At 43.5% G+C, this 18,378-nt stretch overlaps 1 protein-coding gene across 1 annotated transcript; it reads left to right on the top strand.

Moving 5' to 3' along the window:
* Positions 1-1,077: 1,077 nt before the first annotated feature.
* NYX (nyctalopin) lies at positions 1,078-15,149 on the top strand. The gene is made up of 3 exons (XM_090264110.1): positions 1,078-1,205; positions 1,688-1,806; positions 13,269-15,149. Exons 1-3 carry the CDS (start codon positions 1,078-1,080, stop codon positions 14,654-14,656), a joined length of 1,635 nt encoding a protein of 544 aa, XP_090120236.1. The 3' UTR covers positions 14,657-15,149.
* The last annotated feature ends 3,229 nt before the right edge of the window (positions 15,150-18,378 follow it).

Here is an 18,378-nt window from a genome sequence, read left to right as displayed (position 1 = left end):
CACCCTCAGGATGAGTATTTCTAGACTGAATGCTCTGGAAAGCCCCGCATGTGAATCCTGGAGCTATGACAGAGGCTAGCTGAGCTGGGGCCAGCCCTGCTGAATTTCTCATCTTCCTCTCCATACCTCAGACTGGGAATAAAAGCACTGAACAGCCTTTTCAGATTTCACATGGATTCTTTCTAAAAATACCGGTGTGAGAATAGGACTTGCTAAGAACTGCCAATGAGTTTGACCTTCTCTTCTCTCAAACTGTGATCTTTATTTTAATTTGGTAAATGTTTTTCTGGCCAAAGTATTCCCATGGAACTCAGCTCTGGACAGCCAAGGTTGGTTTTGGGGATGATCACTGCTGATTCCAGGAGAGGCCACTTTTCATTTGGATTTGGAAAAATTAGGGATGGCCCAAACACTTTGGAATCCAATTTCTCTAGTTCCGGAGAGTGAATGGCAAGGAGCTTCCTTTTGGTTGAGGGGCACTGCCTGGTCCCAAATTTCAGTTGTTTTCTTTTTCAAGGTGAAGAGTTCACAAGATTCCTCAGGGAAAGAGGAGGGGCCAGAAGGAGGAAATGGAGTCTCTTACAGTGCTGGTAATTTCTCCCACTCCAGAGATTACAGGAAACTGCTTCACTCAGGATGTCGTTCAGGAATCTAGCTGCAAACCATAGAACCCACTGGAGGTCGTTGAAGCTGAAAAGGGGTTTATTCAGGTATGTTAGTGTAAGAACGGTGTCACTCAGAGATCCATGAGGAGGCAGCGAGCAGAGAAAAGAAGTTTATTGAGGGAATTAGCAAGCGGGGAGGAAGCCGTGCTGCGAATGGCCAGACTCTGAGGTCCTAGGGAAGGAGGGGCTGTTTTATAGGGGGAAGAAAAAAGAAAGTATTGAATTCAGTCGTTATCTCGCAGCTGTGAGTCCAGGGCTGATCAAGTACAAATGGGGCTCGGGTTGATGTCCCCCACTATCATGGGAAACTCCCAGACAGCTGCAGGTGGGAGGGGGTAGGGGTGTGTGTGGGAACCAAGGCTGTCAGTTAGGTGTCCCAGGCTTCCTGATTGGAGACCTGCTACCTGGAGCCATGCCTAAACCAGGTAGTGGGGCTGTTCCAGCAAGGACCCTGTGGCCACCACCACTGGCGACACACCTGGCATCTAGTGGAAATCATGCTGGGTGCCAGAAATTTCATTATGGGAACCTGAAAGCCAGGTGCCTGTGCCACGATCCTGGCCAGAAAATGGTTACTGCCTGACTCCCACTTCTGAATCCAAGTCTTGCTGGGTGTGTGTGATCCACAAAGCTAGGTCACATGCTTGGGCCCTAGCTGCAAGGGCAGCTGGGAAAGAGTGTCTGGTTTCAACCTGGAGGAGGCAGGATTGACAAGGTAGGAAATTCCCTAAGTGTAGAAAGAGTGCTTAAAAGGTGCTGGGGAACCAGAAACCATGTCAAACGTCCACTATTATCAGACATGGTTTTGTCGCAAGGAATATAAATCTGTCCATGCAGATTGTTTGAGTGGGTTTCTGAAGTGAAAACAGGGAAATGTCACAGAAACAGCTATAGCAGGTCCTTGCGGGAACTACAGAGCTGGCCAGCAGCTTCCCACTCTTCCTAATCTCTAGCTTTGTCTTTCCCATGTTGGCTGTAGTCTCTACACACCAGCTTCCTCACCTTGTCCTTGTGTAACGCAGGACCCCCAAACTGGGGAGCTGCTTACGTGTTCGTGATATTCTGAAAAAGCCACCTGGAGGACGAGTGGATGTGGACATGCCATTTATTCCTCACATTAGAGGGGAGAGCACCCACGGCGGTGGGTCGGTGTTAGAGAGACCGCATCTCCTCCAGTCTAAGGCTTGTAATACGGAGTCCCAAAGGAGGCATGTGTCCTACGTGTGATCTAAACTAGATTACCTCAGTGTGTATGTACAGAAAGAAAAGTTCAAGAAACAGTCACGGGACAAGAAGCTGCTCCCAAAAGGAGATAAGGAGGGAGTTACAATCCATTCCCAAAACAGTGTACATTCCTTCTGGCCAGGGGCTGTCTGACCAGCCCTCAGTTATGGGAGGGGGAAGGGCCATGTCCATTTACCCCACACTTTGTCTCCTGCTTTCCTATAGCTTTGACTTGCACATGGCTTTGGTACAAATCCCAGCCCCAATACCACACTGGTTGGTTCTTACGTGATTTCACTGTCTGTTCCATGTTCACAGGGAAGGAATAAATCTGATTATTCTTGGTCTAAATGTTCACCCTTGGCCCAAACAGCTGTGGCTGGGAGGAGGCAGCAGAGACACATGGGGCTCTGGGTGCCGTGTTTTTTTCTTAAGAGTTGGTGACTGGCAACCACTGCCATCCAACCATGAAAAAATGAGAGCCAGAAGGTCTCCCAAAGGTCAGGAAGTGCAGGCCCTTCAGTTTACAGTCAAAGAAATAGAAGCTCAGAAAGGGGGTGGGGAGTACTACAGTGTAGTGGAACAACAAAGAACAAAGGTGTTGATTAACCATCCTGAACTTCAGTTTCCTCTTTTGAGAGAAGAGAATAATTCCTTGCAGGATTGTCATTTTAAATGAAATAATGTATGCAGCAAGGTTAGCCATGAGCAAACACTAATTAAAAGTTGGTTGTTGTAAGAGCAAAAGAAACCCATAAAATTTGATTAATTTGAGTAGCATTATACATGCTCATATCACCCAGATAACATTCCTAAACTAGGTCCTGTAGATACTTGCTGTCTTTTGTGCTGGAATCCATCTGTAGGCCTTGTTCTGTTGAGCTCCCAGAGCCATTGCCAGCAGCTCTGTTCTAGAACTGCATATAAATGTATTCTTTTGTGTCGAGTTTCTTTGCTCAACATAAGTTCTTTGTTGTTTGTTCCTTTTTGTTGCTGAGTCGTCATCGGCAGCTGTCCGTCTCGAGAGACGATGGTGTAGCTTCTTAAGAGTCTATCTGCACCGCCGAGAATGGCTGTGCAGTCCGACTCGGGAGTGACACGGTATCTGTCTCCTCCCGTGTTGAATCGACATCTTGCGATGACGCTGGAGTGTCCTCTCCAGTGAAGCTGAAGCTACAGAGCCTGGGCAGGGTGATATGGAGGGTCTGCTGTTGCCCATGCAGCAGACCCCCCCTCTCTTCGCAGCTGAAGGGTCCAAGGGAAAGACGGAGTCAATACAGCTTGGCTTCAGGTGCGCCGCAGGAGTTGCCGGTGTTGACTACAACGTCAAACCGCCTTAGGGACTCCGGCTCCGGATTTTCTGTCGGGGTTTACTCCCTTAGCCTTTCCCCTGAAGAGGTATGCCGCAAGGCAGCGGAGGTTTTTTGGAGTCAGAGTTTTCCTTCTCTGATGTGCCCTGACTGGAAGATCGAACCAGCGACACTTAGCTCGCAGGCCGACGTTCAATCCACTGAGCCAAACCAGCCAGGCTGTTGCTGAGTAGTATTCTGCTATATAAATATATTGTAATTTATGTCTTCACTGTACTGTTGGGTAATTTCCAGTTTTTATCTATTATGAATAAGCCACTATGAACATTCTTGTACAGTCTTTATGCAATTTTTTTTTCATTTCTCTTGGGTAAATACCTAGGAGTGGAATTGCTGAGTCATAGGGTAGGAATATGTTTAGCTTTAATAGACACTGCCAAAGTTTTCCAGAGTTATTGAACTATTTTCCACTCCCACCAACAATGTAAGAGAACCCAGTTGTTCTATATCCTCACCAACATTTGGGGTTGTCAGTCTTTTGAATTTTAGTTATTCTAGTGCGGGTGTAGGGGAATCTCATAGCTTTAATTGCACTTCCCTAATGGCTAATGATGTGAGCACCTTTCCATGTGCTTAATGGTTACTTAATCTGTTCTTTTGCAAACTGTTCAAGTCTTTCACCCATTTTTATTTAGTTGTTTGTATTTCATTATTCATTTGTAGATGTTTTTATATTCTATACACAGCCATATATAAAGTACTCCTTTCCTTAATGGTATCTTTAAAACAACAACAACAACAAATACAGCTTTATTGAGCCCTGGCCAGCGTGGCTCAATTGGTTGGGCGTCGCCCCACAAAGCAAAGGGTTTCCCTTTGATGCCCAGTCAGGCACATGCCTAGGCTGTGGGTTCGGTCCCCAATTGGGGCATGTGTGAGAGGCAACTGATTGATGTTTCTCTCTTACATCAATGTTTCTCTCCCTGCCTTTCTCCCTTTCTCCCTCCCCTCTCTCTAAAAATACAAAACAAAACAAAAAAACCCCAAAATACAAAAAACAGCTTTATTGTGGTATAATTTAACATATAACAAACTAAACACATTTAAAGTGTACCCTCATGAAACCATCAGCACAATCAAGGTAATAAACATATCCATCACTCCCAAGATTCATGCCCCTTTATAATCCCTCTCTCCTGCTCTACCCTGCCTCCCCAACCATCCCCAGGCAACCACCGCTCTTTCTGTTACTATAGAATAATTTTGAGTTTCTAGAATTTTATGTCACTGGAATCACATAGTATGTACTTTTCTTCATCTGGTTTCTTTCACTCAGCAGAATTACCTTGAAATTCACCCATTTTACATGTATCAATAGTCCATTCCTTTTTTTTTTTTTTTTTTTTTTTGGTGAAAAGAAAAAGAATTGTTTATTTAACAGTTATATAGATTTAGTTATTTGCGGATTTCTGTTGTTAGGTCTTATGCTCTTTAAAATACCCACAAACACATATCCTTGCCTCCCTCCCCTTCCAAACCAGGCTAGTTTTAGGAAAGTCAGAGAAACCGTTTCCCTACTTTCCAAACACAGTTCAGCTTTACCAGCAGCTGCCAATCATTCAATTCTGATTGGGGAGGTCCTTTCTGTGCTGTGGTGCCCTCCAGCTCTCAATGCAGAACCACCTGGATTCTCAGCCTCCTTGCAAACTGCCTTCTTCCTGCAAACCACGTGGATCTCTTCTCCTTCTCAAAACCACATGGCGAGAGCCTCTTAAAGCAGCCTGGAGACCCCTTCTCCAAGCCACATGGAGAAGGCCCCTTCACCAAGCCACGTGGAGGGAGCACACGAGAGAGCGAGAGAGCGAGAGCGAGCGCGCGAGCGCGCCAGAGAGAGAGTCAGAGCGCCAGAGCCAGAGCACCAGAGCCAGAGCGCGAGTGAGAACCCGAGTCAGAGAGCAAGAGTGTCTCAGAGAGAGAGCACGAGCGAGAGCCAGAGAGAGAGTCCCATTCCTTTTTATCACTGAGTAGTATTCCATTGTATGGATAATCATAATTTACCAATTCAACTCTTGATGGGTGTTTGTGTTATTTCCAATTTGGGGTTATTACGAATAAAGCTTCTGTGAACATTCATGCTAAGTCTTTTGTATGGACATATGCTTTTATTTCCCTAGGAGTAAATGGATGGATTATAAGGTAGGTATATGCTTAAATTTTTAAAAAACTGCCACATTGTTTCCAAGTGATTGTACCATTCTACATTCCCAACAGCAGTGCAGTAAGAAAGTCCCAGTTGTCCCATATGTTCTCCAATACTTGGCATGGTCAGTCTTTCTAATTTTAATAGGTGGCTATTTTAATTTACATTTCTCTGACAACTAATGATGTTGACCATCTTTCCATGTGTTTATTTACTTTTTGTATATCTTTTTTGGTAAAGTGTTTCTTCAAACATTTTGCCTATATTAATTGGGTTGTCTATTACCTTTTAAAAATTTATTTATTATCTATCTATCTATTTATTTATTTATTTTCAGAGAGTGGGGGAGGGAGGGAGAAAGAGGAGTGTGGTTGCCTCTCATGCACCCCTAACTGGGGACCTGGCCCACATCTCATGCATGTGCCCTGACTGGGAATCAAACTGGCAACCCTTTGGTTCACAGACTGGTGCTCAATCCACTGAGTCACACTAGCCAGGTGGTTGTCTATTATCTTATTATTGAGTTGCTTTAAAAATATTTATTAAATTTATTGGGGTGACTTTGGTTAATTAGATAATATAAGTTTCAAGTGTGCAATTCTATAATGTCATTTGTATATTGCATTGTGTGCTCACTACCCGTTTCCTTCTGTCACTATTATTATTGTTTTGAGAGTTCTTTACATATTTTAGATACAAGTCCTTTATGAGATATATACAGAGAAAATATACAAACATTTTTCCCAGGTTGTGCCTCCTCTTTTTGTTCTCTCTGTCTCTCTTTTTAAATCGTCACCTAAGGACTTTTTTTCCCACTGCTTTGAGAGAGAGAAAGGAAAGAAGAGTGAAAAGGAGAGAAAGAAACATCTATGCGAGAGAGAAACACCCATCAGTTGCCACTGGTACTCACCTGGAGCAAGGATCAAACCTGCAACCCAGGTATGTGCCCTGACCAGGAATTGAACCTGCAACCTTTTGGTTATGAGATGACACTCCAACCAACTGAGTCACAGTGGCCAGGCTCTTTTTGTTCTCTTATCAGTCTCTTTCAAAGAGCAGAAGTTTTTAAATTTTTTTATAATTTATTTATTTGTTTGTTTATTTATTTTATTTTTAGAGAGAGGGGGAAGGAGAAAGAGAGGGAGAGAAACATCAATGTGTGGTTGCCTCTCACTCATGACCCCAACTAGGAACCTGACGTGCAACCTAGTAATGTTAATGTGCCCTGACTGGGAATCGAACCAGCGACACTTGGCTCGCAGGCCGATGAGTTTTTAATTTTTGATGAAGCCCAATTTATTACTTTCTCTTTTTTGTTAGTGTTTTATATTGTCCTTAACAAACCTTCACATACTAGTAGGTCACAAAGATATTCTCCTATGTTGTCTTCAAGAAGCTTTTACATTTAGGTTTTTATGGTCCATCTAAAATGAGTTCTTGTGTATGATGTGAAGTAAGGGTGTCAAGATTCTTCTTTTTTATTTTTAGGGATTGCAGTTTGCATCTTTAATTTATCATGGTCTACTTTGATTTAATCTTATACTGTTTCATGAATAATGTAAGATCCTTATAAAAGTACAGTTCACTTTACCTCCCTTCTCATCATTTATGCTATTGTCATATTTTTATTTATGTATATTATAAACTTCAAAATACATTATTATTTTTGCTTTAAACAGTTACTTGTCTATTAATTAAAGTGAGAAGAGTAGTGTTTTATACTCAGTGATATCTTTCCATTGCTCTTCATTCCTTCCTGCAGATCTGATTTTCATCTAATATCATTTTCCTTCAGGCTAAAGAATGTCTTCATTTCTTGTACAGGAGATCTGCTGGAGATGAATTTTCTTAAATTTTATTAACCTGAAAATATTTCTGTTTTGCTTCATTCATGAAGATATTTTCTTTGGCTATAAAATCCTAGGTTTTGCTTTTCTTTCAGCACTTTAAAAGATATAATTCTATTTTCTTATGGCCTCTGTTATTTCTGATAAGAAGTCAGTCACCACTTTGATCGCTGTTTACTCTATGTAATATGTCTTTTTTCTTTGGACACTTTAAAAATGTTCTCTTTACATGGTTTTCAGTAGTGTGACTATGATGTGCCGTGTGTGTGTGTGTGTGTGTGTGTGTGTGTGTGATATGTTAGTTGTGGTTTGCCGAGCTTGTTTTAAATTAAATTTTGGAAATTGTCTTCATTTATTTTTCTGCCATACTCTCTTCTCTGGAACTTTAAATACATGCATGTAAATCTAATTGCTCGATATTATCCCACTGGTCATTAAAGCCCTGATCATATTTTCCCCCAATATTTTTTCTTTCTGTGCTTCATTTTGGGTAATTTCTATTGCCCTCTCTTCAAGTTCATGAATCTTTCCCTCTGCTGTATCTAATCTGCTGTTTTTCTTATTCAATGATTTTTTTAAAAAATTCAGATATTCTATTATTTTAGTGCTAAGAACTGGGTTCATTTTTAGAGTTTCCATACCTCTTCTAAAATTCAAATTCTCATGTCTTCACTCATTGTATGCATTTTTCCTATAAATTCCTTAACATATTTATAATAAATCCTTCTTTGGTAATTTCAACATCTAGGCTGTCTCTGGTTTGCTCGTATTATCTTTTTTTTTTTTTCCTTTTGATAGTGTCATGTTTTGCTGCTTCTTCACATATCTAGTATCATTTGACTATATACTGGATATTATATGTGGTATATATCAGAGAAGGAAAACTCTGACTCCAAAAAACCTCCGCTGCCTTGCGGCATACCTCTTCAGGGGAAAGGCTAAGGGAGTAAACCCCGACAGAAAATCCGGAGCCGGAGTCCCTAAGGCGGTTTGACGTTGTAGTCAACACCGGCAACTCCTGCGGCGCACCTGAAGCCAAGCTGTATTGACTCCGTCTTTCCCTTGGACCCTTCAGCTGCGAAGAGAGGGGGGGTCTGCTGCATGGGCAACAGCAGACCCTCCATATCACCCTGCCCAGGCTCTGTAGCTTCAGCTTCACTGGAGAGGACACTCCAGCGTCATCGCAAGATGTCGATTCAACACGGGAGGAGACAGATACCGTGTCACTCCCGAGTCGGACTGCACAGCCATTCTCGGCGGTGCAGATAGACTCTTAAGAAGCTACACCATCGTCTCTCGAGACGGACGGCTGCCGACGACGACGACGACGATATGTGGTAGTTACAGAAACTTTAGATTCTCTTATCTTCCTTTGAAGAGTATTGAATTTTGTTCTGGCAGTTCGTTAAATTACTGGCAGATCACTCTGATTCTTAGAGGCTTGGATTTAGGCTTCGTTAGGATAGGCCTAATTTAGTTTTGCCCTTTGTCCTGGGAAATGGTCTTCACTCCTAAGGTGTGATCCTCTCAGGTTTCAACAGGAAGCTCCAGGTATTTACATAAACTCTTCTACCTGAACTCTTTTTTTTTTTTTTTTTTAATATATATATTTTTTTATTTTGGTTTTTCAATTACAGTTGTCCCCTTTTCCCCCAATTTCTCTCCCCCACCCAGCCCCCCCCCCTCTCCCGCAATCATATCCCTCCCCGTTGTCCATGTCCATGAGTCTTTTATACAGGCTCTTTAATTAAACCCTTCCCTTACTTATCCCCCTTCTCTCCCTCTCCCCTCCCCCCTATTGACTGCTATTCTGCTCTTCGTTCTATTTAGTTCCTTTGTTTGTGTTGTTCTTTAGTTTCCTGTATTAGGTGATATCATACGGTATTTTTCTTTCTTTGCCTGGCTTATTTCACTAAGCATAATTCCCTCTAGTTCCATCCATGTTGTTGCAAATGTCTACCTGAACTCTTAATCTATCTCCCATTACTAGAAAATTACTGAAATCTCTGTTTAGCTCTTTTGGCCTTCAGTTCTTGGCTCCTTGGAGTCACTGACCACATGTATGATATGCACTTTGGGACTCTAAACAGGGGAGTCTGTAGGCCAATTTTGTGGCTCCCTCTTTTTTCCATGTTCTCCCTCCTCAATTTTCAGCCATTGTGGCAGGTGAATACTCTGACCTTTAACTTGTTAGCCCAATAAGACTTGCTTTCGGTTTGAGCTTTATTCCCTGTGTGCAATGTGGACTTGAAAATGCCCTGAGAGGAAACACCAGTTAAATGTGGCTCTCACCTAGTTTCCTTCTCTTCTTTTAAGGGTTGTATCTACTCTGGTTCCCTGTTTAGGTTGCTTTCCAGTGCTCGCAAATAATTTTTTAAAAATATTTTTTCCCACAGTTTACACTAGCTATTGGCAGGATATGAGTCTAATACAAACTTCTCTGTCATTTATTACAAGCAGAACTCACCCAAATATGTTATTATTTTAAAGTATTTTGTTTTGGTGCCCTTTTTGGGTTATTAGGCATGTAGTCTTCATATTAGGTAAGCCAATACTGGAGTTTGGTGATCTGTTCTGAGAATTTACTTGATTTAATTTAAATTTTACTAACTAGCTCTGACCAGTGTGGCTCAGTTGGTTGGGTGTTGTTCCGCAAAGCAAAAGGTCACCAGTTCAATTCCCCATCAGGGCACGTGCCTGGGTTGCAGGTTCTGTCCTCAGTTGGGGCACGTGCGAGAGGCAATCAATGATGTTTCACTCTTGCATTGATATTTCTCTACCCCCTTTCTCCCTCCATTCCCCTCTCTCTAAAAATAAATAAATAAACATGTAAATAAATAAAATCTTTTTAAAAATAAGAAAAGATAAAAAATAAATTTCACTAAATAATACAGTAAATTAGTTATTCCTAATGGCTATCAAAGTTTCAGAGGCTGAAAATAGGTCTCTAACAGTGACAACATCCTGAGTGTTTAAAGATTAAAATAAACTTTAATTTATTTTATGAAATGGGCATTACATTGACATAATTCAAACTTTAAAATGTAAAAAGGATATACAATAAAAAACTTCACTCCTTGCATGTTTAAAATAATTGGCAGCTACATTTTTGATCTCTTACATTATACAAGGAAATTGGTTGTATCCTGTATATCATAATCCCATGAATTCCTTGACAAAGAGTTTTTTTTTTTTTTTAAAGACATCCTCCTGCAGGAATCATTGCAGAGGAAGGCATCAATTCCATTTAATTCTGTAAACATTTACTGAGCCATACAGTGTGCCTGGAACAATGTTAGCTATTGTGGAGCAGAAACGTGAGTCATATAGTTGAGAGTGCACTTCTGTTAATTAGGAAGGAGAAGAGACTAGAATTAAGGACTATTTGTAAAGAAATCTGATGCCTTCTACTTGACCCAGTTGGAAGAGTTGATAGAAAAAAGTTCCCCATGTGTCCAGTTGACACCTGGGCTTAAGGTTATATTCTTGGCCCTGTCTCTCAAACTGGCATCTCTCCAGGTCAGCAGCTGTCCTGCTTACAGCCAAGCTCAGCACAGGGTCCAAGAACCTTGCTGTAAGATTGGTGTCTAGTTCACGGTTCTTAGGGAGAGGGAAAAGCTAAGTCAAGCCTCTGCAACAAGAATATTGAACTAACTATAATTTATAACTGAAGGGTTGCTCAAAGGGCTGAGTGTTCTCCTACCATGTCTGAAGGGGCTGAATCCCCTTCTCAGAAGCTGAAAAAACATGGAGTGTCCACTACCGATGTACTGAAAAGACACTGGAACCTGACCAAATGAACAGAGGCAGCACCAAGCACAGTCTGTACACTCCTTGTGTGGCCACACCTTCAGATTCCTACAGGGCTTGGATAAGCAAGGCAGGGTCATGTGTACACCACAGGAGGGGAATGCAATGGTAGGCCAGTAGTGTTAGCTAGGAATTTGGGAGTACTGCTGGGGAAGTTCAGATCGAATGCACTCTACTGTGACCTGCTCCTGGTCAGAAAATAAAACTGTGTATCTTTCAGGTTGCCTAACTCAAGATGGGACTTGGGACCTCTGGCTTCCACAGGGAAGCAGACCATGCCATTTGCTTTGCTGCGGGTGGCAAGCCCAGTTGGAGGGCTTTTGAAGTCTTTATCTGATCCTCCATTCAAATGCTCAGAAAAAAAAATTAATTTATAAGTACCATTCTTTCCCATGATGATGTAGAAAAGTCTCTAGAGAGCAAGGGCTGGTGAATGGAAATGAACTGCACAGTGCCCACAATCATTCTTTTGAGATGTGAAAGAAGGTCATTGATGGCTTATTACTATGCTGTCCTCATGGCTTAGTTTTAGTGACTGTTAAAGAAAACAAAAGATTGGTAGGCTTTTGTCTCCTTTCCAACCTCCTGTTCTCTAATTCTCCCTTCTTCATGAGGCTTAATTTACTCAATGGGGGTTTTCAGGAATTGAATTCTTACGGTGGGAGGGACTACTAGAGCAGCATCAATAGAAATATACGCAAGCTGGAACACAACAAGGATGCCAGCCTGTTAAACCAAGCACACCATTGACTGGAGACAGCCAACTGACCTGGAGTCTGCACGATCCTTCCCCATGTGGGAAGGCCACCCTCCCCTCCACACCCCCACTCTTATTAGGGTTTTCTGGACCCAAGGGTAGGTAGGACGACGACCATGTCCAGCTTGAAGCAGCTAGAGGAGCTTGAGACCTTCGCCCATTGTCCTTCCTTTACAAGATTACAAAGGGTCCTAATATTTGAGAGGGGGGGATAGTTATTTTTTATGAACCAGGGGTATGGACTTGGGGGGTGATTGCTGGGGGAGGGAGATGCTGGGTGGAGGGGAGCAAAGGGGAGAAAATTGGAACTGTTGTAACAATATAATCAATAAAAAACATAAAAAAAAAAAAGCCAGGCTGACTTAACATTCATGACTTTTATTGAACCCATTAAAAAGAAGCATTTTGCCTCAAGTATTTTTTGAGAGTAGTATTTAAGTATCTTACTCATTTTTAAATTTGGTAGTTTTCTTACAGTTGAGTTTTGAGTTTTAAAATATGTTCTGGATAAAAATCCTTTGTTGGTTAAGTGATTTATCAATAAATGTTTTTTCTGTGAAAAAAAAAATATACGCAAGCTGAAGAAGTTAAAAAAAAAATATACGCAAGCTACCTATATTTCCAAGTAGCCCCATTAAAAAGGTAAAAAGAAACAGTTGACATTAATTTTAATATTTTAGTTAACCAAATATATCTAAAATATTTTAACATGTAATCAATATAAAAACTGATGAGATATTTTACCTTTTTTGGTATTAAGTCTTTAAGATATGGTCTGTATCTTACAGCACATCTCAATTTGGGCTAGCCACATTTCACGTGCTTGAGAGCCACATGTGGCTAGATTGGGCCGTGTAGGCCTAGAGTGTGGGCCACAGTGATGCCTTTGAGGACCCTACACGTGCAGACAACAGACTCTCTAGGTCATATTCTAGGAGAGCACAAATGATGATATAGGTAGGAGGGGGCTAGGAATGGGGTCAGATGCTGGGATTCCAGCTGTATCTTGCTGATTAAGATAACTGGGGCACGCCCTGCCTAGTGTAGCTCAGTGGATTGAGTGCCAGCCTGTGAACCAAAGGATCGCCAGTTTGATTCCCAGCCAGGGCACATGCCTGGGTTGCGGGCCAGGTCTCCCATTGGGGGCATGTGAAAGGCAACCACACATTGGTGTTTCTCCCCCTCTCTTTCTCCCTTCCCCTCTCTCTAAAAATAAATAAATACAATCTTTTTAAAGAAAAAAGATAACTGGGATGCAAGGGGTTGGGGAATTCTATGTAAGGTCTAGGAAGCCAAAAGAGACATTCAGAAGACGCTGCCATGCAGAAGGTATGAGAACTTGGTGGAGGGCCGCATTCTGCCATGCAGGCAGGTAGGATTTTATCTTCAGCGACCCTCTGGTTGATGGTCGCTCCTTGTTTTGTCTTTTCTCCCGCTTCCTAAACCCCGCCCAAGTGGTGGTCCTCAGCCTGTCCAGCGACTGGGCTGAGAAGGCCTGCAAGCTCAGCTGCCCAGAGGCCTGCTCCTGCAGCAGCTTGGAGCGCGGCTGCTCGGTGCGCTGCGACCGCGCTGGGCTCCTGCGGGTGCCAGCCGAGTTCCCGTGCGAGGCGGCCTCCATCGACTTGGACCGGAATGGCCTGCGCTTCCTGGGCGAGCGGGCCTTTGGCACACTGCCGTCGCTGCGCCGCCTGTCGCTACGCCACAACAATCTGTCCTTTATCACACCGGGCGCCTTCAAGGGCCTGTCGCGCCTGGTGGAGTTGCAACTGGCACACAACGGCGACCTACGCTACCTGCATGCGCGCACCTTTACCACCCTGGGCCGCCTGCGCCGCCTCAACCTGGCAGCCTGCCGCCTCTTCAGCGTGCCGGAGCGCCTCCTGGCCGAGCTGCCCGCCTTGCGCGAGATCGCCGCCTTCGACAACTTGTTCCGCCGCCTGCCTGGCGCACTGCGCGGCCTGGTCAACCTGACCCACGCGCACCTGGAGCGCAGCCGCATCGAGGCGGTGGCCTCCAGCTCCCTGCAGGGCCTGCGGCGCCTGCGCTCACTCAGCCTGCAGGCCAACCGAGTCCGCGCGGTGCACGCCGGCGCCTTCCGCGACTGCGGTGCCCTGGAGCACCTACTGCTCAATGACAACCTGCTGGCCCAGCTGCCCGCTGATGCCTTCCGCGGCCTGAGCCACCTGCATACTCTCAACCTGGGTGGAAACTCCCTGGGCTACGTGGCGCGCACCTGGTTCGCCAACCTGGCCGAGCTCGAACTGCTATACCTGGATCGCAACAGCATCGCCTTCGTGGAGGAGGGCGCCTTCCAGAACCTCTCGGGCCTCCTCGCTCTGCACCTCAATGGTAACCACCTCACCATGCTCACCTGGGCTGCCTTCCAGCCTGGCTTCGTCCTGGGCCACCTCTTTCTTTTCCGAAACCCATGGCGCTGTGACTGCGGCCTGGAGTGGCTGCAGGACTGGATGGAGAGCTCTGGGCACCTCACTGATGTGCTGTGTGCCTCTCCAGGCTCTGTGGCCGGCCTGGACCTCAGCCAGGTGGTCTTTGTGCACTCCTCCGATGGCCTCTGTGTGGACCCTGAGGATCTGAACCTCATCATGTCCAGCCTAGGCCCATCCCCAGAGCCAGCAGCTACCACCATGAGCAGGTTCAGCAGCCTCCTCTCCAAGTTGCTGGCCCCAAGGACCCCAGTGGAGGAGGCGACCAACACTACCGTGGGGCCAGTCAATGTCTCGCTGTCCGATATTCTTCCCTCGGATGGGGTGGGAAGCTCAGGTCACAATACCCTATTTCTCCTTGGCTCTAGTCTCCTGCTCCTCTTGCTCAGTGTGGTCTAGCACGTTGTGCTTATCCTACAGACATACTGACCCTTCCACACTGGGGTGGCCCAAACTGCCTTGACTAGTAAGGGGTAATTTACTTAATTAGGCTTGAAGGTGTTTGTGGTTGGGGAATAGGGGAAGAGGATGGGAACAGGTGGTGAAATTCCAACAGAAGGTGGAAGGGACAGTTTGCCTCCAGAGATGGCCCTAGGAAAAGGACAATCCTGGGGAATGTCATGCAGGGGGTGGGTGTGGGTATGGATTTCTGCTTATATCATGTGGGCATCAATTGGAAAAGAGAAGCAAGAATGAACATGAACCCCCTTACCAGAAAGCCAGGAATTGGAAGCTCCTGGGGCCTCAGGGCTCCACCTGCATCCTTCCTCCAAACCCCCATCTTCCAGGAAACAGGGACTGCAATACCTGACTTAGAGTCAGTCTGTTGGGTAAGTATTAAGAACTGTGCTAATTCTCTTGGTGGGGCAACCCGTTAGACCCAGTCCCTTTGTTTTCTACCACAACCCTCTTCGCTCCCTGGGCCTGGGGTCACTAGCGTCCAGGAAGATGGACTGAAGAGGAGAGAAGGGGGATCGGAGAGGGACTTAGACCTAAGGGTGCTGGCAGTTCCTGGAGTCTGAGATATGTTAGAGGGTGGTTACAACAAAGATCGAGTTCATTTACTCCACAATTATTCCTAGAGGTGACTTTAGGCAGAAGTGTAGGGGAAAAAAGAGGGGCAAATATGTATGGACAAATAAGTTTGTAAAATCCTAAGATTAAAAAAAAAGTTAACAGTTTTTTCTACTGCAGGACTTTTCAGTCTTTCATATGCAAACATACACTGTGAATCTCTGGGGAGGCCACAAAATCTTCTTTTCTTAGTGTTTTATGTGAAGAGTGTCCAGAAGACACAGAAATGCTATGTTAGCAGGACAGGGAGTCTCCAGCTTGGATGATCCTATTAGCTGTGGAAATTATTATGAGCTGCACACTTTGGGGCTGACTAACTGCCAAGAGGAAAGGAGGCAGCAAGTAGGTAGGGAGGGAGGCTGAGATATTTCCCAGAGAGGGAGTTGGCCAACTGTCAGAGCAAAGGCTGTATGTCTGCTAAATACTTGTTCAAGCTGTTCTCCACACATGGGTAATGATGGCGGTATTTGTCAACATTCTGGAAATTCCTAATCTTAATATCCTGAGTTCTTCTCTCTGTGTTTGAAGAGGTGGGTTTTTTAAATTCTTTTTCTCTTTTTTAACTTTAAAGTTTTTGCTAAGCTATCACCCAGATAAATGAGAAGATTTCAGATATTTTATAAAGGGAAGCACCTTTTATAAGTTTCTATATTTGCACAACAAATGGATGCTCAAAACTGCATAGACAATTGTGAATATACCGTACTAAAATATGTATGTGTATATATACATTTATATATATATTTTTGAGTTCTGTAAGTTTGCTAGCCCAGGGAACAGGAAGTGTATGTAATGAGAAACTGAAGGTGCATTTCTTTCATCCAACTTTTCCTTAAGAAAACTTAAAAAAATTACTGTAGATGTGACCTCTGTGTACCCCCTAATTTCATTTTTATGCCAACGAAAAATATATTTCCTACTGTTGTTATAAAAGGAGTTGGGTTTTCAAAGCCCATACAGATTCAAGGTGCATCGAGTTTTCAGTTTTTCATGGTGACAGTACTTCTTTTGTGTCTCTAGGTGACAGTAAATATTAGAAATGTTGCAGAAAGCACAACTGAGAGCAGGTGTGTTCAAATAGGTTGTGACCATTAGGGGTCATTAACTCAATATAATGAGTCATAACCAGCATTTACAAAAACAAGATAGAATGCAAAAGTCACAGAACATCACCTGTAATATTATAGGAGTAAGTATTATTTCATGAAACTTTATTTCATTTGTGTGCATTTGTCCAGATTATATATGTATGTGTTTGGATTGCTTAATATAATCTATATTTTATTGTGGGTTAGCATTAAAAAAGTTTGAAAGTCACTAATCTGGAGCATGCATGATTTAAAAAAAACTTTATCTTGAGAAGTCTCAAGCCTACAGAAAAGTTGTAAGAATAGTAGAATGAATGCTTTGGCCATTCACCTAGGTTTTCCCATTGTTAACATTCTACTATTATATTTGCTTTTTCTCACTCTCCATATCATTATTATTTCTTACTAACAGTTTGAGTTTGTTGCAAACATCATGACCCTTCACCCCTAGATGCCTCAGGATGTATTTTCTAAGAACAAGGTCATTCTCTTATCCACAATACCATTATCTCAAAATCAGGAACTTTCTCATCAATACAATATTATTATTTAAACTATCCTCTCTATGGAAACTTCAACAGTGGTCTAAATGATTTTTTAAGCAGTCATTCTTTTTCCTGTGGGTGGAAAAATGAGGTTCCTAGGGTATGGCTTGTGTTCATTTGATCACAGTAATTCAAAATTCTAAATCCCTCAATTGATTTTAATGTTTCAGAATGAATTCATGCTCCAAATGTCTTACTTTTCAAATGTGAGACTCAGATGAGGTCAGAAATGTTTGTTCAAACCGTGTGCTGTGGCCATGGTAACTGAGTGAGAATCATGAGAATTGTGGAGACCAGATCTCTTGGTAACCATGGGAGCCCACAGCAGACATGCAGCCTGAATTACTGAGGAACAGGATTCCACCTTGGGGGGCTGTTCTTCCTTTCATTTGGAGCCAGTTCCTGAGAGCCAGCCTCAAAATGTTGCTCCAGTTCTGCCTGGGTGGTTAGATGGCCAGCATTTTAAGGGACATTTGTTTGGCTGAATGTTTTTGAACAAGTATCAACAGTGAAATAGCCTCCGGGGAGACAGATTTTTATAGAGTTACCCAGCCCAGTAGAATTCTGGGAACATGGGAGTTACTTACTGTCAGACAGATCCAGAGTTGCCTGGAATGAGTTCCCAGTGAATTGTGGCCATTATGGGCTCTTATGAGAGAAGGGGATGTAGAGAGTTCCCAGTTTTGAGTTCATTAAGTTTCTCACCCCATCACTGGCTAATTAGCACGTTAGAAAATAGTAAGGCACTGTGGATTCTGCTAAGCAAAATTATGTACCTGTCAGGATGCACCATGTTTTGCTGTGGTAACAAACAACCCCCAATATTCAGTGACTTACTGAGGGTTACTTCTTGCTTTTATGCACCATGTCCAACATGGACTTATGATGGGGGGCTCTGCTCATTGGATCCAGACTGATGAAGGAGCTGCCATTTTAGGACATTGTTATTCAAATATGGACTCTAGGGTTTGCTGCAACAGAGAAGGAAAACTTGGCAGAACCATGCATCACTGTTAAATGTTTCCTCCCAAATGTGACACATATTGCTTGTCACATTTGATTGGCCCAAAATATCACACGGTCACACAACTTCACCAAGGCAGGGAAGTATGGTCTTTCCATGTGCCCAGAAGGAGAGAATTGGGAATACTGATGAACACTAGCAATGCTCCAAAGTACCAGTGGCTATGGGAACCTTGCCTGATAGAATGAAGCCTAGACTTCTCAGAACTGTCAGAAGAAATAGAGGTTTGAGGGGGAAATCTGGTGAGCAGGCCGTTGGTCACAGTCGTTCTCTCTTCCCAGCACCCTAACTGCGCTTTGATTACAACATATGCTTGAACCAATAGGAATGCCATAGCCTCATTGTATTCGTTCTTTCAAGGAAGGGTAGAGAAAAGGTAGAGACAAGAGG

The sequence above is a fragment of the Furipterus horrens genome, unplaced genomic scaffold, assembly GCF_987537825.1.
Source record: "Furipterus horrens unplaced genomic scaffold, mFurHor1.1.pri manual_scaffold_17, whole genome shotgun sequence".
Lineage (NCBI taxonomy): Eukaryota > Metazoa > Chordata > Mammalia > Chiroptera > Furipteridae > Furipterus > Furipterus horrens.
The sequence above is the reverse complement of the archived record's forward strand: the minus strand, read 5'-3'. Positions and strand labels throughout refer to the sequence as shown.

Bases quoted from the DNA above. Each gene is read 5' to 3' on its own strand.
- NYX (XM_090264110.1), top strand. From the start codon at position 1,078: ATGCCTAAACCAGGTAGTGGGGCTGTTCCAGCAAGGACCCTGTGGCCA. The intron at 1,206-1,687 runs GTGCCTGTGCCA...TGTGTAACGCAG, and splicing joins TATGGGAACCTGAAAGCCAG to GACCCCCAAACTGGGGAGCT. The intron at 1,807-13,268 runs GTGGGTCGGTGT...ACCCCGCCCAAG, and splicing joins AGGGGAGAGCACCCACGGCG to TGGTGGTCCTCAGCCTGTCC.